The sequence below is a fragment of the Chiloscyllium punctatum genome, chromosome 44 (genome assembly GCF_047496795.1).
Source record: "Chiloscyllium punctatum isolate Juve2018m chromosome 44, sChiPun1.3, whole genome shotgun sequence".
Taxonomy (NCBI): Eukaryota; Metazoa; Chordata; class Chondrichthyes; order Orectolobiformes; family Hemiscylliidae; genus Chiloscyllium; species Chiloscyllium punctatum.
This window is the reverse complement of record NC_092782.1, coordinates 20,791,256-20,819,219: the sequence shown is the minus strand read 5'-3', so window position 1 is coordinate 20,819,219 and position 27,964 is coordinate 20,791,256. Positions and strand designations below refer to the sequence as shown.

The 27,964-nt window shown below is 43.1% G+C and overlaps 1 protein-coding gene across 1 annotated transcript in view; it reads right to left on the bottom strand.

Moving 5' to 3' along the window:
• The window catches only part of appl2 (adaptor protein, phosphotyrosine interaction, PH domain and leucine zipper containing 2), a 153,737-nt gene that overhangs the window by 13,661 nt on the left and 112,112 nt on the right, over positions 1 to 27,964 (bottom strand). The window contains exon 17 of the mRNA XM_072562432.1: positions 11,519 to 11,693. Coding sequence (XP_072418533.1) covers positions 11,519 to 11,693 — 175 coding nt within the window. The remainder of the gene's footprint in view (positions 1 to 11,518; positions 11,694 to 27,964) is intronic.

Here is a 27,964-nt window from a genome sequence, read left to right as displayed (position 1 = left end):
TTTTAGGATTTTGTTATAGGCCAGTACAGTACTTGGAAGATACTTGAATACTTTTGCTTAGAAGAGTGACCATTGACTGAAAGTTAATTCTACAATTTGAGATGTGCAGAGTTTAACAATTTAAATTCTACTGTTGCAGAAACTAGACCAATGATACAGCACATCATGTTAAGTTGCTAACTATATATAATTGGTTGAATTACAAAAATATTTGCTCAAGTAGAACTTATCTTTGATGAACTATGCAAAAAGAAAATATATGACAACTTTAAATTATGCTCAGCCGAGAAGTTAATAAGAGGATGTTAAAAGTCGAGTTTTGAAAGCAATCAGCAGTCCCCAGTGAATCCAAGCATTGTCAAAAAACATTTCAATTGGCGGAATTTAGTGTTTACCTTTATCATCACCCTACTTACATATTTAAGGCAGATAGAGAATGACACATTGAGGACCAAGATAACAACAACCAATATCTGTGTAGTGTCTTAACGCTGTCTGATGTCCCAAAGCCCTGAATTTGTGCATTAAAGATCAAAATTTGGCATTTAACCACACAGGAGATATTAGGTAAGATGACCAAAATCTTGATCAAGGAAGCGTGTTTTAATGAGGCTTTCAAAGGAGGGATGAGTTCCAGAGTTCACCATTGAAGCAACTAAAAGCATTAAGGTGGATTGCTTAAAATTGGGGTGACTAAAGAGGGCAGTTTTTTTTTTAAAAGTGCAGATATCTAAGATGGTTGTGAGATTGAAGGAGAGCAGAGTTGTCATTACAGTACAGGAGTAGTTCATCAAGTTCATGCTGGCTCTCTGCAGACCTGATCAGTCAGTGCCATTCCCTTGCTCTATCTCCTCAAATTTTATTTGCTCAAGTCCAGTCTCTTTGTGAAATTATTGATTATCTCTGCTTTCACACACGGGCAGAGATTTCCAGGTCATTAACACACCCAGCTTAAAAGGTTGTTCTTCAAACTGTCCAGTGACCAATGGAAAATACTGGAGTACAAGATCTCATATCACAAGACTTTTACAGCAACAAGAAAATTAAAATCAACATAGTTTTAAAGTTATTTTTTATATTAAGCATTACAACCAGAACTTGCCTCTCACAATGCTTAGCTTCTCGCACATAGATACGTCCTGCTAAACTCAGTCGTGAATGGTGGTAGACAATTGAATAACTCACGGGAGGAGGAGGCTCCACAAATATTCCCATCCTCAGTGAAGGAAGTTCCCAACACATCAGTGCAAAAGATAAGGCTAAAACAATAGCAGCAATCTTCAGCCCGAAGTGCTTCCTGGATGACCCATTGCGACCTCCTCCAGTGGTCCCCAGCATCACAGATACCAGTCATCTCCACGTGATATCAAGAAATGGTTGGAGATGTTGGGTACTGTAAATGCTGTGGGCACTGACAACATTCCGGCAACAGTACTGAAGACTTGTGCTCCAGAATTAGCTGCATGCCTAGCCAAGCTCTTCCATTATAATTACACCACTGACATCTATCAACAATCTGGAGAATTGCCCAGGTAAATCCACACACAAAAAAAGCAGGACAAATCCAACCTGGCCAATTACTGCCCTTTTAATCTACTCTCTATTATCAGTAAAGTGATGGAAAGTTTCATCATTATTGCTATCAAGTAGCACCTACTCAGCAGTAACTTGCTCAGTGATGTCCAGTTTGGATTCTGTCTCATGACAGCCTTGATTCAAGCATGGACAAAAAAGCTGAATTCCAGATGTGAAGTGAGAGTCAAAGCCCTTGATGTCAAGGCTACATTTGACTGAGTGTGGCATTAAAGAGCCTTAGCAAAACTGGAATCAATGGGGTTTGGTGGGCTAGTTGAAGCCATGCCTGGTACACAGTGTGCATATGGCATGTTAGCTTTTATTAGTGGAGAGACTGCGTTTCAGAACCATGGAGGTCATGCTGCAGTTGTACAAAACTCTGGTCCGGCCGCACTTGGAGTATTGTGTACAGTTCTGGTCACCACATTATAGGAAGGATGTGGAAGATTTGGAAAGGGTTCAGAGGAGATTTACTGGAATGTTGCCTGGTATGGAAGGAAGGTCTTATGAGGAAAGGCTGAGGGACTTGAGGCTGTTTCCATTTGAGAGATGACTTAATTGAGACATTAAGTTAATCAGAGGGTTAGATAGGGTGGACAGTGAGAGCTTTTTTCCTCGGATAGGGATGGCTAGCACAAGTGGAAGTAGCTTTAAATTGAGGGGTGATAGATTTAGGACAGATGTCAGAGGTAGTTTCTTTACTCAGAGAGAGTAGCAGGGGGCATGGGACTGCCTGCCTGCAACAGTAGTAGACTCACCAAATTTAACGACATTTAAATGGTCAATGGATAGACATATGGATGAAAATGGAATAGTGTAGGTTAGATGGGCTTTAGATTGGCCTCATAGATTGGTATAATATCGAGGGCCAAACAGCCTGAACTGCGCTGTAATGTTCTATAGGAACATGGTTGTAGTTGTTGGAGGGAAGTCATCTCAACTCCAGACATCTCTGCATGAGCTCCTCAGGATAGTGTTGTAAACCCAAACATCTTCAGCTGCTTCATCAATGACCTTCCATACATTGTAAGGTCAGAAGTGGGTATGCTTGCCAGTTATTTGCGACTCCTCAGATACCGAAGCGGTCCAAGTTTAAATGCAACAAGATCTGGACAATATCCAGGCTTGGATTAAAAAGTAGCAAGTAACATTTGCACCACACATGCTAAGCAATGTCCATCACTAATAAGCGACAATCTAATCACCACCCCTTGACACTGAATAAGGGTGGCACGCTTCAAATTATAAAGACAGGGAGGGGCAAGGCCATGGTGGTATCAAAAATCAAGAATGAGAATTTTAAAATTAGGATGCTCTGTGACCGGGATCTAATGTAGGTGGGCAAGCTCAGGACTTTTATGACAGCAGAGATCTGATGACTTCAGGTTTACAGAGGGTAGAATGTAGGAGAACAACCAGAAGTGCATGTTAATAGCACATTCTGGTGATAACAAACACAAGAATGACAGTTTCAACTGCCTATGAGCTGAGATAGGACAAGGTGGGACTTACAAAGGTGATCGTAATGGAGATGAGAGTATAACTGAGAAGTTCATCCTGAGATCAACTTAACACCAAGATTGCTAAAAGACTGGTTTAGTCTCAGGCATAATCCGAGACGGGGATGAAGTCAGTAGGTAGTGCAGCATGGTCTCAACACAATTGCTTCATGCCTTCCCAACTTTTAATTGGAGGATATTTCTGTTTATCCCTAATTTGAACATTGGGTAAGTAGGACAATAACTTAGGTGGTGTTGATTAGAGCTGAGTCAAACCCGCTCAGCTGACTGTCCAAAATCTTCCATGCTAACAGCTGGGGGCTTCTACCGAATTAGGGAGAGCTGTCCCACAGACTAGTCAAGTAAGAGCCTAACAAGTTGTACTTACACAATCATACCTTACATCATCCCTGAACCCATCTGCAGGATAGATTCACCACAGGTAATAGCGCAGTAGTGTATAAACTGGTAGGATGTTGTCCTGGACTCCCAGGACATGAGTTTGGACTGAATGAAGTCTCATGGCATCAGATGAAGCATGGACAAGAAAAATTCCAGTTGAAATACTACCCAATATTATCTCGTCGCTGAAGAATCAGTACGCATCTGTGCTAAACACTACTTCGAAGAAGCACTTAAAGTAATGAACCATATCCAGTTGTGAATGGTATCGGACAACAACTGACAGGAGGAGGAACCTCCACAAATACTCAGTGCTTGGGAGCTCAGCACATCAGCACAAGATTGAAGTATTTCGAAGGATCTTCAAGCGGGAGTGACAAGTGGAAAATCCATCTTGACCTCCTCTTCAGGACTCAGTATCAGTGATGCCAGTTTTCAGTCATGAGAATGACACAAGAGTCTGCTGAGTGATAAAGGCAGGTTATGCATATGAGCAAAAACTTGCCAGATGGAATATAATGTTGGAAAATGAGAGATTTTGCACTTTGGCAAAAAGGATAGAGGAGCTGATTATTTTTTATCTGGAGAAAGACTGCAGAATGCTACAGAACAGAGGGAGATGGGACCCTGAATCACAAAGAGCTACTGTCCAAGTTCAGAGGATAACATAGAAGGTAAATGGAATGTTGGCCCCAATTTCAAAAGAAATTGGAGTAAATACGTTGTGAGGTTTTACTAAAACTATACAAGACCATTAATCAGACCACAAATGGAATATTGTGAACAGTTTTGGGCTCCTTGTACAGGAAATATATATTTGCGTTGCAGACAGACCTAGGCTATGGTATGCAGTGACTCGCTTAAGTGAAGCGGTTGAGTAAGTTGGACTTGTGTTTATTGGAATTTAGAATGAGAGACACCATATTGAAGCATACAATATTTCTAAGGGACTTGGTGGAGTAGATGTGGAGAGGTGTTTTCCCATTTTGGGAGAGTCTAGGACCAGAGGGCATAATCTCAGAATAAAGTGTTACATACAGAGATGAAGAGGAATATCTTTTCTCAGAAGGTAGTGAATTTGTAGAATTCTTCATGGCTGCTGAGGCTGGGTTGTCAAGCATATTCAAAGGTGAAATGCTACTTTTTTAATTAGGAAGGGCATCAAGGGTTATTTAGGAAGGTGGAGTTGAAGATTATCAGATCAGCCATGAATGCCTCAGTGAATCAGCCTCAAACTGAATGCCTATTTCAGCTGCTTCACCTTATGGTCTTATATCAAGAAACAGGTGAAGGCACCGAATACTGCGAAGGCTATGGTTCCTGGCAACATTATGATAATAGTACTAATTCTTTACGCCCCAGAACTTGCTGCACTCTCGTCAAACTGTTCCAGTACAGCCACATTACTGGCATCTACCTGACAAAGTTGGAAATTGCCCAGGTATCCACTCAAAGGTGCAGAAATAAAATCCACTCAATTATTGCCCAATCAATCTATTCCTGATCACTGGTAAAGAGATGTTATGGGTCATCAATAGTGCTACCCAGCAGCAATAATCTGCTCACTGGTGGTCAGTCTGGGCTTCACCAGGGGCATTCAGTTCCTAACCATATTACAACCTTGGCCCAAACAGAGGTGAATTCTGGAGATGACATGAAAGCAGAATTTGGCCAAGTATGCCATCAAGATGTTGTAAATTGCTTCAAGGTCAGGTCCTACTCAATGGTTTTGGAGACATTAAGTAGGAGGTGTCATTTTTCATTGACACTTTCAACTGAGGCCTCAGTAGTCCACTTTTCTGAAGAAGAATGGCAGGGTTATCCCATGACCTGGCCAGGTTGATTTTGTTGGGGGGGGGGGGGTGTAGGAAATGTGCGTTCAAGAAGAAAACAGGGAGGTATACTATTTAGGGTGAAATGTAGGGGCAACGAGCCTAGAAAACACAATGTCTCAGAATATTCAGGAATTCAACTAAGGGCACACGGTGGCTCAGTGGTTAGCACTGCTGCCTCACAGCACCAGGGACCCAGGTTCAATTCCAGCGTTGGGCGACTGTCTGTGTGGAGTTTGCACATTCTCCCAGTGTCTGCGTGGGTTTCCTCTGGCTGCTCCGGTTTCCTCCCACTATCCAAAGATGTGCAGGTCAGGTGAACTAATTATGCTAAATTGCTCATAGTGTTAGGTGTATTAATCAGAGGGAAATGGGTTTGGGTGGGTTATTCTTCAGAGGGTTGGTGTGGACTTGTTGGGCAGAAGGGCCTATTTCCACACTGTAGGGTATCTATTCTAAAAATGTTGGGGAGCTTAAAGAAGAAAATGGGCCAGTAAAGAGGGCACATGAAAAAACACTGCCAAGAAACATTACAGAGGATCCCAAGGTATTCTCAAAGTCTATCAAGGAGAAGTGGATAACCAGGGTATAGGATCCATTAGGGACTGAAAGGGGTAAAATATGAGCATAGAGCTGGAGAACACTGGTAGGGCATTAAACAAATACTTCACATCTGTAGGAAGGATGTAGGTACAGTATTCAGGGAGATGGACTGTGAGGTCCTTGAGGAGATTGACATAGGGAGGTGGTATTGAAGGTTTTGATGGGCAGTAGACAAATTCCCAGGTTCATGAGTTGTATCCAGGCTACTGTGGGTGGCGAGGGAGGAAATTACAGGGGCTATAACCCAAATTTTTAATGCTTCCCTGGCCACAGGGAAGGTACCAGAGAACTGGAGGACAGCTAACATGGTGCAACTCTAAGAATGCTCAGGTTGCTTGACACCATCCAGCTCACCTACATATGATCACACTTACAAATGTATGAATTAGGAGCAGGAGTTGGTCATTCAAACCAGAGTCTGCTCTGCTAAATAAGATTTCTGATCTGACTGTGCCCTCAGCTACCCCAATTACCTTCAAATTCCTTGTTAATCAAGAATCCACCTGTGCCTTGAAGATATTCAATAACGCTGCTTCTACCACCCTCTGGGGAAAGAGAACTCCAAAGACTCGTGACTCAAAGAGAAAAACGAAAATCTCAAATGTCTTAAATGTCAGACCCTTTTTTATTTAAAAGACTGTCTCCTAGTTGTAGTTTCTATTGCAAAGGAAAACTCTCTTTCTGAAGCCACCCTGTCAAATCCTATAAGTATCGTATATATCTCGCTAAGGTCACTTCTCATTCTTCTAAACTCAAACGGACACATGCTCAACCGATCCAACCTTTTCCTAAAAAGGTAATTCCTCCCCACCCCCCACATAGAACATAGAACATAGAACATAGAAGAATACAGCGCAGTACAGGCCCTTCGGCCCTCGATGTTGCGCCGATCAAAGCCCACCTAACCTACACTAACCCACTATCCTCCATATACCTATCCACTGCCCGCTTAAATACCCATAAAGAGGGAGAGTCCACTATTGCTACTGGCAGGACATTCCATGAACTTACGATTCGCTGAGTGAAGAACCTACCCCTAACATCAGTCCTATATCTACCCCACCTTAAGTTAAAGCTATGCCCCCTTGTAATAGCTGACTCCATACGTGGAAAAAGGTTCTCACTGTCAACCCTATCTAACCCCCTAATCATCTTATACACCTCTATCAAGTCACCCCAAACCTTCTTTTCTCCAATGAAAACAACCCCAAGTGCCTCAGCCTTTCCTCATAGGATCTTCCTACCATACCAGGCAACATCCTGGTAAACTTCCTCTGCACCCGTTCCAGTGCCTCCACATCCTTCCTATAGGATGGCGACCAAAACTGCACACAATACTCCAGATGCGGCCGCACCAGAGTCTTATACAACTGCAGCATGACCTCAGGACTCCGGAACTCAATTCCTCTACCAATAAAAGCCAGTACGCCATATGCCTTCTTCACTGCACTATTTACCTGGGTGGCAACTTTCAGAGATCTGTGTACATGGACACCAAGATCCCTCTGCTCTTCCACACTACCAAGTATCCGACCATTAGCCCAGTACCCCATCTTTTTGTTACTCTTACCAAAGTGAATCACCTCACACTTAGCTACATTGAACTCCATTTGCCACCTTTCTGCCCAGCTCTGCAGCTTCTCTATATCCCGCTGTAACCTGCCACATCCTTCCTCACTGTCTACAACTCCTCCGACTTTCGTATCATCCGCAAACTTGCTCACCCAACCTTCTAACCCTTCCTCCAGGTCATTTATAAAAATGACAAACAGCAATGGTCCCAAAACAGATCCTTGCGGAACACCGCTAGTGATGGCACTCCAAGATGAACCTATGCCATCAACTACTACCCTCTGTCTTCTTCCAGGCAGCCAATTCCTAATCCAAACCTCCAACTCACCCTCAATGCCATATCTCTGTATTTTCTGCAGTAGCCTACCATGGGGGACCTTATCAAACGCCTTACTAAAATCCATATATACCACATCTACCGCTTTCCCCTCATCTACCTCCTTAGTCACCTTCTCAAAGAATTCAATAAGGTTTGTGAGGCACGACCTGCCCTTCACAAAACCATGCTGACTATCCTTGATCACATCATTCTTATCCAGATGTGCATAAATCCTATCCCTTACAATTCTCTCTAAGACTTTGCCCACAACAGAAGTGAGACTCACTGGCCTATAGTTACTAGGATTATCCCTACTCCCCTTCATGAACAAGGGAACCACGTTTGCTAGCCTCCAGTCCTCTGGCACTACTCCTGTAGACAAAGAGGACACAAAAATCAAGGCCAATGGCTCTGCAATCTCCTCCCTTGCTTCCCAGAGAATCCTAGGATAAATGCCATCAGGCCCAGGGGACTTATCTATTTTCACCCTTGCCAGACATCCTAAATATCACTCAAGTGAACCTTTTTATTCTTTCTTAAATAAGGAAACCAAGAGTGTATGCAGTACTCCAGGTGTAATTGTATCAATACCCTGTACAACTGCAACAAAATTTTATTGCTTTTGTATTGCCTTTATTGCGACTGTCCATTTGCATTCCTAATCACTTGCAGCAGCTACATACTAACTTTATGCAATCCATGTACTAGGATACCCTGATCCCTCAGAACCTCTTGCAACCATTCTCAATTTAAATTATATCCTGTTCTTCTATTCTGCCTGCCAAAGTGGGCAAGTTCACATTTGTGTACGTTATATTCTATCTGCCAACTTTCCATTCATTCACCTTACCTTTTTATATCTGTGCTGGCTACCTAAGCACTCACACATTTACTTTCTTATCTATCGTTGTATCATAGTAAATGCAATCATCGTATTTTGAGTTTCTTATCCAAATTATTTCCATAATTTGTGAAGGGTAGGTCTTGCCTTACAAGTCTTATTGAATTCTTTGAGGAGGTGACCAAGCATGTGGATGAGGGTAGAGCAGTGGATGTAGTGTACATGGATTTTAGTAAGGCATTTGATAAGGTTCCCCATGGTAGGCTTATGCGAAAAGTCAGGAGGCATGGGATAGAGGGAAATTTGGCCAGTTGGATAGAAAACTGGCTAACCGGTCGAAGTCAGAGAGTGGTGGTAGATGGTAAATATTCAGCCTGGAGCCCAGTTACAAGTGGAGTTCCGCAGGGATCAGTTCTGGGTTCTCTGCTGTTTGTAATTTTTATTAATGACTTGGAAGACGGAGTTGAAGGGTGGGTCAGTAAATTTGCAGACGATACGAAGATTGGTGGAGTTGTGGATAGTGAGGAGGGCTGTTGTCGGCTGCAAAGGGACTTAGATATGATGCAGAGCTGGGCTGAGGAGTGGGAGATGGAGTTCAACCCTGTCAAGTGTGAGGTTGTCCATTTTGGAAGGACAAATAAGAATGCAGAATACAGGGTTAACGGTAGGGTTCTTAGTAAGGTGGAGGAGCAGAGGGATCTTGGAGTCTATGTTCATAGCTCTTTGAAATTTGCCACTCAGGTGGATAGAGCTTGTAAGAAGGCCTATGGTGTATTATCGTTCATTAGCAGAGGGATTGAATTCAAGAGTCGTGAAGTGATGTTGCAGCTGTACAGGACCTTGGTTAGGCCAAATTTGGAGTACTGTGTGCAGTTCTGGTCGCCTCACTTTAGGAAAAATGTGGAAGCTTTGGAGAGGGTACAGAGAAGATTTACCAGGATGTTGCCTGGAATGGAGAATAGGTCGTACGAGGATAGGTTGAGAGTGCTAGGCCTTTTCTCATTGGAACGGCAAAGGATGAGGGGTGACTTGATAGAGGTTTATAAGATGATCAGAGGAATAGATAGAGTAGACAGTCAGAAACTTTTTCCCCGGGTACAATAGAGTGTTACAAGGGGACATAAATTTAAGGTGAAGGGTGGAAGGTATAGGGGGGATGTCAGGGGGAGGTTCTTTACCCAGGGATTGGTGGGGGCATGGAATGCGCTGCCTGTGGGAGTGGCAGAGTCAGAATCATTGGTGACCTTTAAGCGGCAATTGGATAGGTACATGGATGGGTGCTTAAGCTAGGACAAATGTTCGGCACAACATTGTGGGCTGAAGGGCCTGTTCTGTGCTGTATTGTTCTATGTTCTATAAATTGCAAATTGCTGGGGCCCCAAAATTGTTCCCTGGGAAAGTCTATTTTTCTTATCTTACCAATCCAAAAATGACCCACTTATGTCAAATCCTTGCTCCCTTTGAGATAAACAATCTTCTACTGATTCCAATATGTTAAACATCACAAGCTCTTATTTTGTCAGGAATTTTGATGTAGCATTTTGCCAAATGCTTTCTGGAAATCTAAGTATAGTGAATCCATAGGTTCCCCTTTATCCACATTGCTTGTGAATTCCTAAAAATATTCCAATACATTAGTTCAACATGAAGTTTCTTTCACAAAACCATGGTGACGATATCATCCTTAATAAAAGATTACAGCATTTTCCGTATGCTAGCTGGCAAGATAACTGGCCTGCATTTTCTTGTTTTCTGTCTCCTTGCTTAATGGAGACCCCATTCATGACCTTTAACATTGAGTCCCTCCCAAACAGCGACAGCAACATGTACCATCTACTGCACCGCAGCAACTTGCCGAGATTGTTTCAATAGTACCTTCCAAGCCTGCAACCTCTATCACCTAGAAGGACAAGGGCAGCAGATATAGGAGACATCACTTCCAAGTCACACATCTTGCTGACTTGTAAATACATTAACTCCCCTCTTAACAGCTCTGAGAGATAAATGTCACAGTTGTGCCCCTACAACCATTCCACTGCCATGAGCAAATAACCATGCTCACTGAAATAAACATCAGCTCTCTAGTGACACTGGGACCAAGATCTTCCCCATGCTTTCCTTGCCTAAGATGGCCCTGCTCTGCACTCAGTATTTATTTTACCTTCCAAATGCTTCTAAATACAGCCCTAAAATTTCATCAATTGAGGGAGGCTTGCCTGAAGTGAGGGAGCAGAATCTGAATCTAGAGGGATTTTCCTCTGTTAAATTGTTACACTGGCAACTTACACTATAATGGGAGAAATGCTGCCTGCCTCTCCCTTTTTTTGCCTTCGCCCCAGGTTTTGGTCTACATGCGGACCTTTCTCAGCATTCCTCAGAAATAGCAATCAACTCATTACAACTAGCCATAGGTTTCCTACAAAACTGTACGTGCCTCATTATTCAGAAAATTAATTTAATTCTAGGGTACTTTCCAGGAAGTTTATAAACACTAAAGGAAAGATCAGTGTTACAAATTCTTGAACCAATCACTTCTTAACCTCAGTAACCCAATTTCCATTTTTTCATTTCTTTCAGGATTCATACAATGAGAAATGTGTACAGTAAATATTAAAAGACCAAATACTGAAAGTGAAAGCATGCAATATTTCATTGAAACTATCACAGATGTTAGCATAAAAGTTAATCTTTGAAGTCTCAACAAATACTCCAAAAATGAGGAGATCGTTTGTCAGCTTATACCCTTCCGTATACCATTTATTCTTAAAAAGAAGGATCTATTGGAAGGAAACTGAAAATTCCTGGACTGAGGTGGTGAAGGTGTAGATTGTAATGAAAAAAAGTCATAACAACAGTAGTTAGGGCTCCTACTTACCTCAGTTCCCTGGAGCTGACTATCATCTGAAATTCTGCCATACGGAAGACATTATGGATTGCTCGAGCAGCCAACACCTGCCTCATTGTCTCATAGATTAACTCATCATTCTGGTCGGTTCTTGCTTCTATAGAGCCTAAAAACCTCACTGTAAACTCTTGGTGCAGAAGCAAATCTATAATAAAGTTATGGTTCATTGGTTAGAATGTTGCTGCTATAAAACTTAGTAACAATCTAATTCCACAGTATCTGTACATTTTTGCATTTAAAAGAAATCTAAATCCATGACTTCAAACTTATGATTATAACACAGAAAAGAAAAAATACACCTTAAAATGTGAGCAAGAATTCGCAAACAATTTGAGATTAGGTTCCCCCGAGTTATTTCCTTCAATAATCTGTTCTACAATTCATTGTTCCAAAGTGAAGTTTATCAGACCTCAGAACAATGTTACTGCCCTCACTGTCAGTATAGTAGCAGAGTTGCCGGCTAACTGTCCCCCTCAGGCTCTCTGATTCCAGCAGATTTCCAGCTTATTCTAAACTGCTCACTACCAGTTAAGTACCTCCTCCCTTACCACTGGTGCTATGTTTCCAAATATTAGTTACAGGTTTGAGATCAGTCTTAGAAACTCTTTCAAATAAGTCAGTACAAGTTACTAATTAGTCTAAGATGTCGTATTCCCAGGAATACCTGATACCATACCATACTATATTAAAAGCCAGGAATCTCTCATGATTTGAATCCTTCGGTCCAACCCGTCCATGCCGACCAGAAATCCCAACCCAATGTAGTCCCACCTGCCAGCACCCGGCCCATATCCCTCCAAACCCTTCCTGTTCATATACACATCGAAATGCCTCTTAAATGTTGCAATTGCACCAGCCTCCACCACATCCTCTGGTAGCTCATTCCATACATGTACCACCCTCTGTGTGAGAAGTTGCCTCTTAGGTCTCTTTTATATCTTTCCCCTTTCACTCTAAACCTATGCCCTCTAGTTCTGGACTCCCCAACCCAGGGAAAAGACTTTGCCTATTTATCCAATCCATGCCCCTCATAATTTTGTAAACCTCTATAAGGTCACCCCTCAGCCTCCGACGCTCCAGGGAAAACAGCCCCAGCCTATTCAACCTCTACCTGCAGGTCAGATCCTTCAATCCTAGCAACATCCTTGTAAATCTTTTCTGAACCCTTTCAAGTTTCACAACATCTTTCCGATAGGAAGGAGACCAGAATTGCATGCAATATTCCAACAGTGGCCTAACCAATGTCCTGTACAGCCGCAATATGACCTCCCAACTCCTGTACTCAATACTCTGACCAATAAAGGAAAGCATACCCAACACCTTCTTCACTATCCTATCTACCTGCGACTCCACTTTCAAGAAGCTATGAACCTGCACTCCAAGGTCTCTTTGTTCAGCAACACTCCCTAGGACCATACCATTAAGTGTATAAGTCCTGCTAATATTTGCTTTCCCAAAATGCAGCACCTCGCATTTATCTGAATTAAACTCCATCTGCCACTTCTCAGCCCATTGGCCCATCTAATCCAGATCCTGTTGTAATCTGAGGTAACCCTCTTCGCTCTCCACTACACCTCCAATTTTGGTGTCATCTGCAAACTTGCTAACTGTACCTCTTATGCTCACATCCAAATAATTTATGTAAATGACAAAAAGCAGAGGGCCCAGCACCAATCCTTGTTGCACTCCACTGGTCACAGGCCTCCAGTCTGAAAAACAACCCTCCCCCACTACCCTGTCTTCTACCTTTGAGCCAGTTCTGTATCCAAATGGCTAGTTCTCCCTTAATTCCATGAGATCTAACCTTGCTAATCAGTCTCCCATGGGGAACCTTGTCAAATGCCTTACTGAAGTCCATTTGGATCATATCTATTGCTGTGTATTCATTAATCTTCTTTGTTACTTCTTCAAAAAACTCAATCAAGTTTGTGAGACATGATTTCCCACGCACAAAGCCATGTTGACTATCCCGAATCAGTCCTTGCCTTTCTAAATACACGCACATCCTGTCCCTCAGGATTCCCTCCAACAACTTGCCACTTCTCTGATCTTTAAAAATTAAAACAGAATGACAGATGTTTTTGAGATAAGGTTTTGACTATGAATTTCGTGTGCAGGAAGGAAGTAGAAAGACCAAGTACCAGTTTAATGACTGAACACTGCCTACTTCACTCCCTGAGGAATTCACAGAATCATAGAATTCCTACAGTATGAAAAGAGGCCATTCAGCATCCACTGAGAACAAGCTGGTTGACTTGTGCTTAGAAAATCCTTTCTGGATGACATCTTCTAATTGGAAATACTGACTCCAAATCTGATTAACTGTACATTGTTAGATAATACTGCCACTTTGAAAGTAAGTGGTTGCTTTCTGAACCAATTTGTTAAAATGTTGGCTCGATTTCCTAACTCACAGACACTTCCTCAACCACAACCTCACCTCCCATCACCAAATCATCTCCCAGACCATCTATAGCCTCACCACCACTGGAGATCCCCCAGCCACAACCTCCAAACTCATGGTCTGGGAACCCCACACCTACTTCCTATGTCTACCTCCTGCCCAAACTTCAGACCTGACTGCTCTGGTAGACCCACTGTCTTAGCCTGCTCCTGCCCCACCTAATTTATCTGTGCATATTTTGACACCGTCCTGTCCCCCTTAGTCCAGAAGCTCCCCACCTACATTTGGGACACCATCCACATCCTCTACCCCCTCCATGACTTTCGTTTCCCCAGCCCAATGCATTATCTTAACCAGAGACATCCAGGGACATCCGACTCAACCAGTACCCGTTCTACTGACAGTTTCATTTGACTGGCTGAACTGGTCCGCACCCTCAACTATTTCTCCTTCCAATCCTCCCACTTCCTCCAGACCAAAGGGGTAGCCATGAGCCCCAGAGATGCCTGCCTCTTTGCTGGGTATGTAGAACAGTCCATCTTCCACAGCTACACTGGCAATCTCTCCTCACAAGACAAACCTTTAATCTCTGGAATCAATCTAGTGAACCTTCTCTGAACTGCCACCAATGCAATTACATCGTTCCTTAAGTAAGGGGACGGAAACTATACACAGTACTCCAGTTCAGTGTCACCAAATGCCTTGTGTAGTAACGACGACCCATCCCTACTTTTATCCTCCATTCCTTCAGCAATAAATGCTTAAATTCCATTTGCTCTCATTACCTACATACGAGCGTTTTGTGATTCATCTTCAAGGACACCCAGATCCCTCTGCATCAAAACATTTGGAGATTTCTCTCCATTTAGATAATAAATTGCCTTTTTATTCTTCCAACCAAAATGAATAACCTCACACTTAACAATATTACATCCAATCTGCTAATTTTGGCTCATCACCTAGACTGTCTCAGACTCCTCCCTCCCCTTCCTAGATCTTTCCATTTCTATCTCGGGCGACCAAATCAACACGGACATTTACTATAAACCGACCGACTCCCACAGCTACCTAGACTACACCTCCTCCCACCCTGCCCCCTGTAAAAACGCCATCCCATATTCCCAATTCCTTCGTCTCCACCGCATCTGCTCCTGGAGGACCAGTTCCAATCCCCGCCCCTCCAACTGCCACCAGGACAGAACCCCACTGGTCCTCACCTACCACCCCACCAACCTCCATATACAGTGTATTATCTGCCGTCATTTCCGCCACCAGGCATATATTTCCCTTCCCTCCCCTCCCCTATCAGCGTTCCGAAAAGACCACTCCCACCGTGACTCCCTCGTCAGGTCCACACCCCCCACCATCCCAACCTCCACTGCTGGCACCTTCCCCTGCAACTGCAAGAAATGCAAAACTTGCACCCACACCTCCCCCCTTACTTCTCTCCAAGGCCCCAAGGGATCCTTCCATATCTGCCACAAATTCACCTGCACCTCCACACACACCATTTATTGCATCCGCTGCACCCGATGTGGCCTCCTCTATATTGGGGAGACAGGCCGCCTACTTGCGGAATGTTTCAGAGAACACCTCTGGGACACCCGGACCAACCAACCCAACCACCCCGTGGCTCAACACTTCAACTCCCCCTCCCACTCCACCAAGGACATGCAGGTCCTTGGACTCCTCCATCGCCAGACCATAGCAACACGATAGCTGGAGGAAGAATACCTCATCTTCTGCCTAGGAACCCTCCAACCACAAGGGATGAACTCAGATTTCTCCAGTTTCCTCATTTTCCCTCCCCCCACCTAGTCTCAGTCAAATCCCTCAAACTCAGCACCGCCTTCCTAACCTGTAATCTTCTTCCTGACCTCTCTGCCCCCGCCCCCACCCCCACCCCCACTCCCGCCTATCACCCTCACCTTGACCTCCTTCCACCTACTGCATTTCCAACGCCCCTCCCCTAAGTCCCTCCTCCCTACCTTTTATCTTATCATGCTGGACACACTTTCCTCATTCCTGAAGAAGGGCTCATGCCGAAACGTCGATTCTCCTGCTCCTTGGATGCTGCCTAACCTGCTGCACTTTTCCAGCAACACATTTTCAGCTCATCACCTAACCTACCACATCCATTTGTAAATTTCTTATTTCTTCACTACAACTTACGTTCTCATCTATTTCAATGTCATTTGGCTATAGTAAATTCTTCCTCTACATCCAAGTCGTTAAAATATTTTAGAAATAGTTGGGACCTAGTCACATCCCACTAGTTATAACCTGTCAAGACAACATCAAACAAAAAAAGGGCAGATGCTAGAACTCAGAAACAAAAGCAGAACTTCAAATCTGAAGATGACACTGGAGAAGGGTCACTGGACCCGAAATGTTAACTCTGCTTTCTCTCCACAACTGTTGCCAGACCTGCTAAGTTTTCCCAGCAATTTATACTTTTGTTTTCTGTTAATTAGTTAATCTTCTATCTAAGCTCATATACTAGCCCTAAGCCCACATGATCCTACCTTGGGTGCTCTGCGTGGGGCGTTATCAAATGCTTTCTGGAAGTCCAGATATACTATATCTACTGAACGCCTATTATCCACTTTGCTTGTTACATCTTGAAGAACTCGAACAAATTAGTCAAACATGATTTACCCTTCATTAAACCATGCTGACTCCAATAGATTGTATTTTGTCTTTCCAAATGTCCCATTACTACTTCCTTAATAATGGATTCCAACAATTTCCCAATGACCATCCTTCTTTGTGGGCACTGCTTTACCAAAACAAAACCACCTTAGAGCTCAAACAGACTAACATTTACTCCAATGATTATGTTAAAAAGTCTGTTTCTGTTGCACTGTAAATGACATGGATTTAAAAGGGCATCTATTGTGTACAATGGTACCCAGACCATCTCCTCTTTGAAGGGAGACCATTACTCAGTTAGTTTTTGCCACCAACCATTCAGTTCAGTCTATTCTGCCTGGTTCTGCTCTTACCCCACTGAAGCCAGCACACCCCCAATTGATTTTTCTTATGCTGGATCTACCATTGTCATTTTCCACCATCATCTTAAACCTTACAATACAATGGCCACTGTCATTTAAATGTTTCCCTCTGTAACAGGATCCACTTGAAACACCTCATTTTCAAGAACCACATTCAACAGTGCATTCTTTCTTTTTGGACTGGACATATACATGTAGGAAATTCTCCCAAACACAATCACTGCCCCTTTCACTACCAGTATTCCGACCTATATTTGGGTAATCAAAGTCCTTCATTACAATGTTTCTCTATAATTTCCCTGCTGACTTTGCCTTTTTCATCTTTCTGATTATTTATTGTAGTCTATAGACTACCGATCAATGTAGCTGCATTATTTTTGTTCCTTAGCTACAGCCAATTTGATTCGGTCTTCAAACATCCTAGAAAACATTTTTGCTGGAACTGCAATGTTGTTGAACTAATACTTTCCTTTCCATCCACTGGTAATTTGCCTGAACTCCTCGTACTCATCCATTCTTGCCCTTTGGTTTTCCAGGTATCTGTTGTCATCAGAACATCACATTTCCACATGGCAATTCTGTGGCTGTAACTCCCCTACTTTATTTACTGTATTCCATACATTCATATACATTCACAGTGATCCTGAATTAGACTTCATGACATTTTCCCTGATTCCAACTTCACCTATTAGCTTACTAATCTCTATGTTAGTGCTATTCATCTCTCCAAGTATTTTGTGAAAGCTGGTATTTTTCTACAATATTCTCTCTTGGTCCCACACCCCTGCTGAGTTGGTTTGCAGCCCTCCTAACAGCACTAATGAAACGTTCTGCAAAGAAGTCAGTCCCAGTTCTATTCAGGTGCAACCCATCCAGCTTGTACAAGTGCTATCTTCCCGAAGTCAGTCGCAGTGTCCCAGGAGGCTTGGGCCTTCCCGCCTGCACCATCTTTGCTGTCACACATTATCTACCTACCTATTTCTGCATTCACATGCATGTGGCTCTGAGAGCAAGCTGGAGATTTACACTTCTGATCGTCCTTGCTGATGGCCTACCTAACTCCCTAAATTCTGGTTGCGAGACCATATAAACGACCTGGATGAGGGTGTAGAAGGGTGGATTAGTAAATTTGCAGACGATACTAAGGTCGGTGGAGTTGTGGATAGTGACAAAGGATGCTGTAGGTTACAGAGAGACATAGATAAGCTGCAGAGCTGGGCTGAGAGGTGGCAAATGGAGTTTAATGCGGACAAGTGTGAGGTGATTCACTTTGATCAGAGTAACCGGAATGCAAAGTACTGGGCTAATGGTAAGATTCTTGATAGTGTAGATGAGCAGACAGATCTGTGTGTCCAGGTACACAGATCCTTGAAAGTTGCCATCCAGGTTGACAGGGTTGTTAAGAAGGCATACAGTGTTTTAGCTTTTATTAATAGAGGGATCGAGTTCTGGAACCATGAGGTTATGCTACAGCTGTATAAAACTCTGGTGCGGCCGCACCTGGAGTATTGTGTACAGCTCTGGTCACTGCATTATAAGGAGGAATGTGGAAGCTTTGGAAAGGGCGCAAAGGAGATTTACTAGGGTGTTGCCTGGTATAAAGGGAAGGGCTTACGAGGAAAGGCTGAGGGACATGAGGCTGTTTTCATTGGAGAGAAGAAGGTTGAGAGGTGACTTAATAGAGACATATAAGATAATCAGAGGGTTAGATAGGGTGGACAGGGACAGCCTTTTTCCAAGTATGGTGACGGCGAGCACGAGGGGACATAGCTTTAAATTGAGGGGTGATAGACATAGGATAGATGTCAGAGGTAGTTTCTTTACTCAGAGAGTATTAAGGGTATGGAATGCTTTGCCTGCAACGGTAGTAGATTTGCCAACTTTAAGTACATTTGAGTCGTCATTGGACAAGCATATGGACATACATGGAATAGTGTAGGTGGGATGGACTTCAGATTGGTATGACAGGTCGGCGCAACATCGAGGGCCGAAGGGCCTGTACTGTGCTGTAATGTTCTATGTTCTATATACTCCTTCCTACCTAAGTCATTGGTACTAGCATGGATCACAACCTTGAGCATTTCAACCTCTCCCAGAAAAATGTCCTGTAGCCACACAATGACCTCCTTGACCCTGGCATCAGGGAGGCAACATACCATCCTTGAATCACATCTTTAGCCATAGAAAGAACTTTGAGGTGAAAGATTTAAAAAGGACCTGAAGAGTATTTTGTCCCCACAAAGAAGGTTGTGTGTGTGTGTATGGTATGAACTGCCAGAGGAAATCGTGGAGGCAGGTACAATTACATCATTTAAAAGGCATCTGAATGGTTATATGAATAGAAAGGGTTTACAACGAATTGGGCCAAATGCTGGCAATGGTCAGATTGAGATGTCTGGTCGGCGGAGTTGGGACCAAAGGGTGTGGCTGTATGACTACGACAGACGTTAAATTAACTGATCTACAGTTTGCTAGTTTCTGCTCCCCACCCTTTTTGAATAAGGGCATTATATTAACTTATTTCCAATCCACTGGAACCTTTACAGAAACCAGGGAATTTTAAAGTATTATGACTAATGCATCCACTATCTCTGCTGCCACTTCCTCTAAAACCCTAGGTTGTAGTCCATCAGACCCTGGGACTTGCCTACCTTTCATCCCAGTAGTTTGCTCAGTACTTTTTCTCTATTGATGGCAATTGTTTTAAGTTCCTCCTTTGCTATAGACTATACATTATCTGTTACTTTTTTGGATGATTTCTGTGTCCCCCACTGTGAAAACGGAGACAAATATTGATTTAGTGTTTCGGATATTTCAGTGTTCCCCATTATTGACTCTCCAGACTCATCCTCTAAGGGACCAATATTTGCATTAGCTACTCTCTTCCTTTACTTACACATACAGAAGTTTTTGGTATCTACTTTTGCAGTCGGTGCTGCTTTGCTTTCATAATTTACCTTCGCTGTTTTTTGTAACATTTTTAGTAACCCTTTGTTGACCTCTAGAAGTTTCCCAATCCTCCAGCCAACCACTGAACCTTGCAAAACGGTGTGCCCTAGTTTTTGCCTTTGTCTTTCGTTTCCTTGTTTTGCCATGAATACTTTATACCTTTCTTAAAACCTTTCTTCTTCTCTGGTATATATTTTAGCTTGGAGGAATTGAATACATCTTTAAACATCCACCACTGTTCATCATTTGTCCCAATAAAAATTTTTCTGCTCAGTCCATTACAGCCAAATTTGTCCTTATTCTCTTTGTTTAAGAGAATACAAACTTATCGTCCTCAAACTGAATTTGAACCTTTAGCATGGTATGATCACTCTTCCCTACAGGATCTTTTACTGTGAACGTATGTAAGAGCGCAAGAACTTGGAGAGGACTAAGCAATTCAGCCTCTTGAGTCTGATAATATGTTAGTACGATCATGGCTGATCTGTTTTTATTCTTATTTTTTTTCTAATGCATGAGGTTTTTATTGCCTCTCTCTAATTGCCCAGTTAAGAGTCAACCCCAATGCTGCAGATCTGAAGTCACATGTAGGCTAGACCAGATATGGATGGCAGTTTCCTTCCTTAAAGGACATTAGTGAACCAGATGGCTTTTTCAAACAATCAAAAATGGATTTATGGTCATCATTAGACTCTTAATTCTTATTGAATTCAAATCTCACCATCTGTTGTGGCAGGATTTGAATCCTGGGTCCCCAGAACATTACCTGCATCTTACATACCTCAATTAGGTATTTTCTCATTCTTCTAAACTTCAGAGAGTACAAGCTTAAACTGCTCAATCTCTCTTCAGAAAAGAAATTCCTCTTTTCCTGAATAACTCGAGAGAACCTCCTCTGAACTGCCTGCAGTGCAACAACATCCTTCTTCAAGTAAGGGGACCAAAATCATTTGCAATACTCCAGCTGCAGCCTCACTAATGCCTTGAACAATTATACAAGTTCTGAAGAAGGGTTAACTTGAAACATTAACTCTCTTCTCTCCACAGATGCTGCCAGCCCTGCTAAGTCTCTCCAGAATTTCTGTTTTCGTTTGTTTCCTATATTAAATGTTTAACTGTGACATGCAACATATAAAGACAGAAAAATATAGAAAGAGACTATTCGGTCTATCTGGCAGAAAAGGAGGTGTCTAGCTTAATTTCACCTTACAACTGTTAGTCTGCAGGTTACTGCAATTCAAGCGCATATCTGAGATTTTCTTGTGATTTAAAATGCAAAAGGTTTTTGTGTCTTACTTTTTAAGCAGTGAGCTCTATATTTCTCATTCTATCAAAAAGCTTACTCTTCAACTTTTTTCCAGTCTTTCACCAATTACATTTAATCTACGCTTTGATTACTTAGCTCCTTGCTATCAGAATATTTGCTTGCTACCAAAGCTAGGCTCATCATAATTTTATGGACATCAATTAAATTTCTCCTCAGTGTTTCTATTCAAACAGAACAACTTGCTGCGTAGTTAAAATTCTTCATTCCTGGCAACGTCTTAATCAACTCACTCTGGTTTCATGAAGTTGCATAGGATCCACAGTAAGTTGATAAGTTGGACACAAAATTGTCTTGGTCACAGAAGACAGAGGGTCGTTGTTGTGGAGGAGTGGTTTTCTGACTGGAAGTCTGTGACCAGTGATGTTCTGTAAGGACGAGTGCTGGGTCCTCTGTTGTTTGGAATATATATAAATGATTTGGATGAAAGTAGAGGTGGTCTGATTAGTTTGTTTGCAGAGAACACAAAAATTGGTGGAATTGTGGACAGTGAGGAAGGTTGTCAAAGGATATAACAGGATATAGAACAGTTGGAAAGGTGGGTGGAGAAATGACAAATGGAATTTAATCTGGACAAATGCGAGGTTATGCATTTTGCATTTGACCTCCCAGAAAGATAGTATACAGTAAATGGCAAGACCCTTAGGAGCACTGATTTACAGAGGGATCTTGGGGCGCAAATCCATAGCTCCTAAAAAGTAGTAGCATAATTTGATATGGTGATAAAGAAGGCATACTGCATGTTTGCTTCCTTCAGTCAGAGCATTCAGTATAAAAGCTGACTAGCCACATTGCACCTATGAGTATAAAACTTGAATTCGGCCACTTTTGGAATATTGTGTGCAGTTCTGTTCCCCACATTACAGGAAAGAAATGGAGGCTTTGGAAAGGGTGCAAATTTTTTTAAGAGCAAAGGAGGCTGAGGGGCGATCCGACAGAAACATATAAAATTATGAGAGGTATAGGGTGATTAACAGGAGCCTTTTTCCCAGGGTAGAAAGGTTAAATACTAGGAAGCATTTTGTTTAAGGTGAGAGGTGAAAAGCACAAAGAAGATGTGCCATTAAAGTTTGTTCTACACAGGGAAGTGATAGGTGCATGGAACATGCTGTCAGAGGAGGTCGTAGAAATAGATACCCTACTGCAAGGATGCACTGTGGTCGGTGCTCTCAATGATAAGTATACTGCTTTGGATACTGCTAGGGGGAAACGACCTACCTGGGGAACATCACAGCAGCGATGTTTTTGGCACTGAATCTGTCTGTGGCTCAGAAGGGAAGGGGGAAGAATAGGAGAGCAATAGTGCTTGGTGATTCAATGTCATACAGTCATAGAGATGTACAGCATGGAAACAGACCCTTCGGTCCAACCTGTCCACGCCGACCAGATATCCCAACCCAAGCTAGTCCTACCTGCCAGCACCCGGCCCATGTCCCTCCAAACCTTTCCTATTCATATACACATCCAAATGCCTCTTAAATGTTGTAATTGTACCAGCCTCCACCACTTTCTCTGGCAGCTCATTCCATACATGTACCACCCTCTGTGTGAAAAAGTTGCCCCTTAGGGTCTCTTTTATATCTTTCCGCTCTCACTCTAAACCTATGCCCTCTAGTTCTGGACTCCCCCCAACCCAGGGAAAAGACTTTGCCTATTTGCCCTATCCATGCCCCTCAATTTTGTAAACCTCTATTAGGTCACCCCTCAGCCTCCGATGCTCCAGGGAAAACAGCCCCAGCCTGTTCAGCCTCTCCCTATAGCTCAGATCCTCCAACCCTGGCAACATCCTTGTAAAGCTTTTCTGAACCCTTTCAAGTTTCACAACATCCTTTCAATAGGAAGGAGACCAGAATTGCATGCAATATTCCAACAGTGGCCTAATCAATGTCCTGTACAGCTGCAACATGACCTCCCAACTCCTGTACTCAATACTCTGACCAATAAAAGAATGCATACCAAATGCCTTCTTCACTATCCTATCTACCTGCGACTCCACTTTCAAGGAACTATGAACCTGCACTCCAAGGTCTCTTTGTTCAGCAATACTCCCGAGGACCTTACCATTAAGTGTATATGTCCTGCTAAGATTTGTTTTCCCAAAATGCAGCACCTCGCATTTATGTGAATTCAACTCCATCTGTCACTTCTCAACCCATTTAGTCAAGATCCTGTTGTAATCTGAGGTAACCCTCTTCGCTGTCCACTACACCTCCAATTTTGGTGTAATCTGCAAACTTACTAACTGTACCTCTTACAATCGCATCCAAATCATATATGTAAATGACAAAAAGTAGAGAACCCAGCACCAATGGTGCGAGGAACTGACAGGAGACTCTGTGGTCACGAGCGTGACACTTGGATGATGTGTTGCCTCCTGGATGCCAGGGTCAGGGATGTCTCGGATCAAGTCCACAGAATTTTTATGGGGGAGGGAGAGCAGCAGAAGTCATGGTACACATCGGTACCAATAACATAGATAGGGGAAGGGAGGAGGACCAGAAAAGGGAATATATGGAGTTAGGTTGGAAGCAAGAAGGCAGGAGGAGTAGAATAGTACTCTCAGGATTGCTACAGGTGCCACATGCTAATAAGACTCGGAATAGAGAGTGAGTGCAGATGAACATGTGGCTGCAGGGCTGGTGTAGGAGGGAGGGCTTCAGATACGTGGATCATTTGAAGAAGATTGGACATGTACAAGGAGGACGGGTTGCACCTGAACTGGAGGAACATCAATATCCTGGGCGGGAGGTTTGCTAGAGCTCTTCAGAAGGGTTTAAACTAGATTGGCAGTGGGGTGGGAACCTGAATTACGGATCATATGATGGAGTCGGTAGTAAAAAGCCAGATACAGCATGCAGAGAGTCTGAGAGGTGGGGGGGATAGGCACTTGATAGGGCAGAAGTGCAGTCAATGCGATCAGTTGAAGTGCATCTACTTTAATGAAAGAAGTATCAGGAATAAGGGTGACGACCTCAGAGCGTTGACCATTACTTAGAACTATGGTGTTGTGGCCATTACGGAGACTTGGATATCACAGGGGCAGGAATGGTTGTTGGGATGCTCCAGGGTTTAGATGTTTCAAAAGAAATGGTGGGTTGGGTAGGCTGGGAGGGTAGTGGAAGAAGGTAAAAGAGGTGGGGAAAGGCATTGCTAATGAAGGGGTAGTATCACACAGCAGAAAGGGAGATCGTCAAGGAGGGTTTGCCTACAGAATCAGTATGGGTGGAAGTCAGAAACAGGAAATCAGCAGTCACTTTACTGGTAATTTTCTACAGGTCCCCAATAGCAACAGAGACATGGAGGATCAGATTACGAGGAAGATTATAGAAATGTGTAGAAGTAACAGGGTTGTTGTCATGGGTAACATCCCTAATATTGATTGGAACCTACTTAGTTCAAATAGTTTGAATAGAGTAGTTTTTGCCAGGTGTGTCCAGCAAGGATTCCTGATACAATATATTAACAGGCTGGCTAGAGGGGAGACCATATTGAATTTGTTGCTTGGCAATGAATCATGGCAGGTGTCAGATCTCTTGGTGAGAGAACATTTCAGTGATAGTGATCACAACTCTATACTCATGGAGAGGGATAGGAGCAGACAGTGCGAGAAAGTATTTAACGACGGGGGGGGGGGGGGGGCGGAATTACAATGCTATTAGGCAGGAACTGGGGGACCAAAATTGGGAACAGATCTTCTCAGGGAAATGCAGAATAGAAATGTGGAGGTTGTTTAGGAAGGACCTGCTGATAGTGCTGGACAGGTTTGTGCCACTGAGGCAAGGAAGGTATGGTAGGTTGAAAGATACTTAGCTGCCAAGGGATGTGGAACATCTCATCAAGAGGAAGAATGAAGTTTACTTATGTTGAGAAGGCAAGGATCAGACAGGGCTTAGAGAATAGACTTAAGAGAGCTAGAACAGTGGCATGAAAAAGCTTGCCAGGTAGGATTAAGGAAAACCTTAAGGTGTTCTACACTACGTAAGGAACAAGAGGATGGCCAGAATGAAGGTGGGGCCGATCAGGGACAGTTGAGGGAACTTGTGTCTGGAGTCAGAGGAAGTAGGGGAGGGCCTTAATGAACACTTTGCTTCAGTATACACTACTGAGAAGGACCTTGATGTTTCTGAGGACAACATGAAACAGTGATGCTGGACAGCTTGATGTAAGGAAGGAGGATGTGCTGAAAAGTCTGAAAAACATATGAATAGATAAATCCCCTGGGCCTGACGGGATATACCCTAGGTTATTACAAGAAGCGAGGGAAGAGATTGCTGCGCCATTGGCGATAATCTTTGCGTTCTCACTGTCCATTGGAGTAGTGCAAGATGGTTGGAGGGTGGCAAATGTTATTTCCTTGTTCAAGAAAGGGAATAGGGATAATTCTGGGAATTAGAGACCAGTCACTCTTACATCAGTGGTGGGCAAAGTATTGGAGAGGATTCTGAGAGACGTGATTTATGATTACTTGGAAGACCATAGTTTGATTAGAGATGGTCAGTATGGCTTTGTGAGGGGCAGGTCATGCTCATTCAGAAAGTGAGGAGGCATGGGATACAGGGAAACATGTTTGTCTGGACACAGAATTGGCAGGCCCGTAGAAGACAGAGGGTGGTGGTAGAAAGTATTCAGCCCAGAGGTCGGTGATCTGCAGGGATCAGTCTGGGACCTCCGCTCTTTGTGATTTTTATAAATAACTTGGATACGAAGCTGGAAGGATGGGTTGTAAGTTTGCAGATTACACAAAGGTTGGTTGAGCTGTGGACAGTATGGAGGGCTGTTGTAGGTTGCAACGGGACATTGACAGAATGCAGAGCTGGGCTGAGCAGTTGCAGATGGAGTTCAACTTCAACTGGAAAAGTGTGATTTACTTTGGAAGGTCGAATTTGAATTCTGCCTGTTAAAGGCAGAATTCTGGGCAGTTTGGAGGAACAGAGGGATCTTGGGGTTCACGTCCATAAACCCCTCAAAGTTGCCACCCAAGTTGATTGCGTTGTTCAGAAGGCATATGATGTGTTGATTGTCATTAGCAGGGGGATTGAATTTAAGAGCCATGAGGTTATGCTGCAGCTCCATAAAGTCCTGGTTAGACCACACTTGGAATATTGCGTTCAGTTCTGTTCGCCTAATTATAGGAAAGATGTAGAAGCTTTGGTGAGGGTCCAGAGGAGATTTACCAGGATGCTGCCTGGACTGGAGGACATGTCCAATGAAGAAAGTTTGAGGGAGCTGGGGCTTTCTCATTGGAGTGAAGAAGGATGAGAGGTGACTTGATAGAAGTGTACAAGATGCTGAGAGACATAGATAAAGTGGATAGGCAGAAACTTTTTCCCAGGGCGGATATCTCTATCACGAGAGGGCATAATTTTAAGTTAATTGGAGGAAGGTTTAGGAGTAATGTCAGAGGTAGGTTCTTTACACAGAGAGCAGTGGTAGAACAGATTAAGGACATTTATGCAACTCTTGGATAGGCACACAGATGTTAGTACAATGAAGGCTATCATTGTTAGTCTGATCTTAGAGTACGATAAAAGGCCGGCACAACATCGAGAGCCAAAGGGCCTATAGTGTGCTGTACTGCTCTGTTAGAAATGTTCAAGAGGCATTTAGACAAACATTTGAACAGGCAGCAAGTAAACGTGTACCGACTATATGCAGGCAGTGGGATAAGTTTAGAATGATGCAATGGTCGGCAGAGACATGGTGAGCCAAGTGGCCTGTTCCTGTTCTCTGTAATCCTTTTTGTAAAATTACACCTTTCATCAAATGTGACAAAAAAAATGCATATATGACACCTAGCTGCAATTTAAATAATTCATAGAATTCCTACAGTGTGGAAGCAGGCCCTTCGGCCCAACAAGTCCACACCAACCCTCCGAAGAGTATCTCAACCAAACCCTGACTAATCCTTAAACACTATGGACAATTTAGCATGGCCAATTCACCTAACCTGCAGAGTTCTGGACTGCAGGAGGAAACTGGAGCACCTGGAGGAGACACAGGGAGAATGTGCAAACTCCATACAGACAGTTGCCAGAGGCTGGAATCGAACCTGGGATCCTGGCGCTGTGAGGCAGCAGTGCTAACCACTGAGCCACCGTGCTGCCCCATACACCTTAATCTTATTGCAGCAATGTTGATACTCAGCTAATAAAGAATCCTAAATACCTCTTGACCATTAATCTAATTTTCCTATTATCGCCATTTCTCACAATCATACTTTTGTTTTTGCCCACTCCAAATGTATCACACATCTCCAGACTGAATCACATTCATCACTTTTCCAGTAATTTAAACAGTCCATTGTTATACCACAAACTGCAAAGGTTCTAATATTGAGCCCTGAAGAATCCCATTGAAACAGCCTCCCAATCGTAAAACATAACCATTGACTATGCCCTGATGTTTCCCATCACAATATTGGATTCAATTTGTCATTTTACCTTGGACCACAGGAGACTGAAATAGTCTGAACAGTTTGCCATGTTGGTCACTGTGTTTAAAGTCCTGCTAAAATCCATGTAGATCACATCAAAAATCACACCAACTGATATACTTTGTTGCCTGCGCAAAACATAGCAATTGACTTCCCTTAAGTAACTCTATGCTGTCTATTCATTATTCCGTCCATTGAGAATCCACCACTCAGATTTTTCTCAATAATTTGCCTACTTAGGTTGATTGGCCTCACATTATCCCTGTCTCCTCACCCCCTCCATCACCTTACA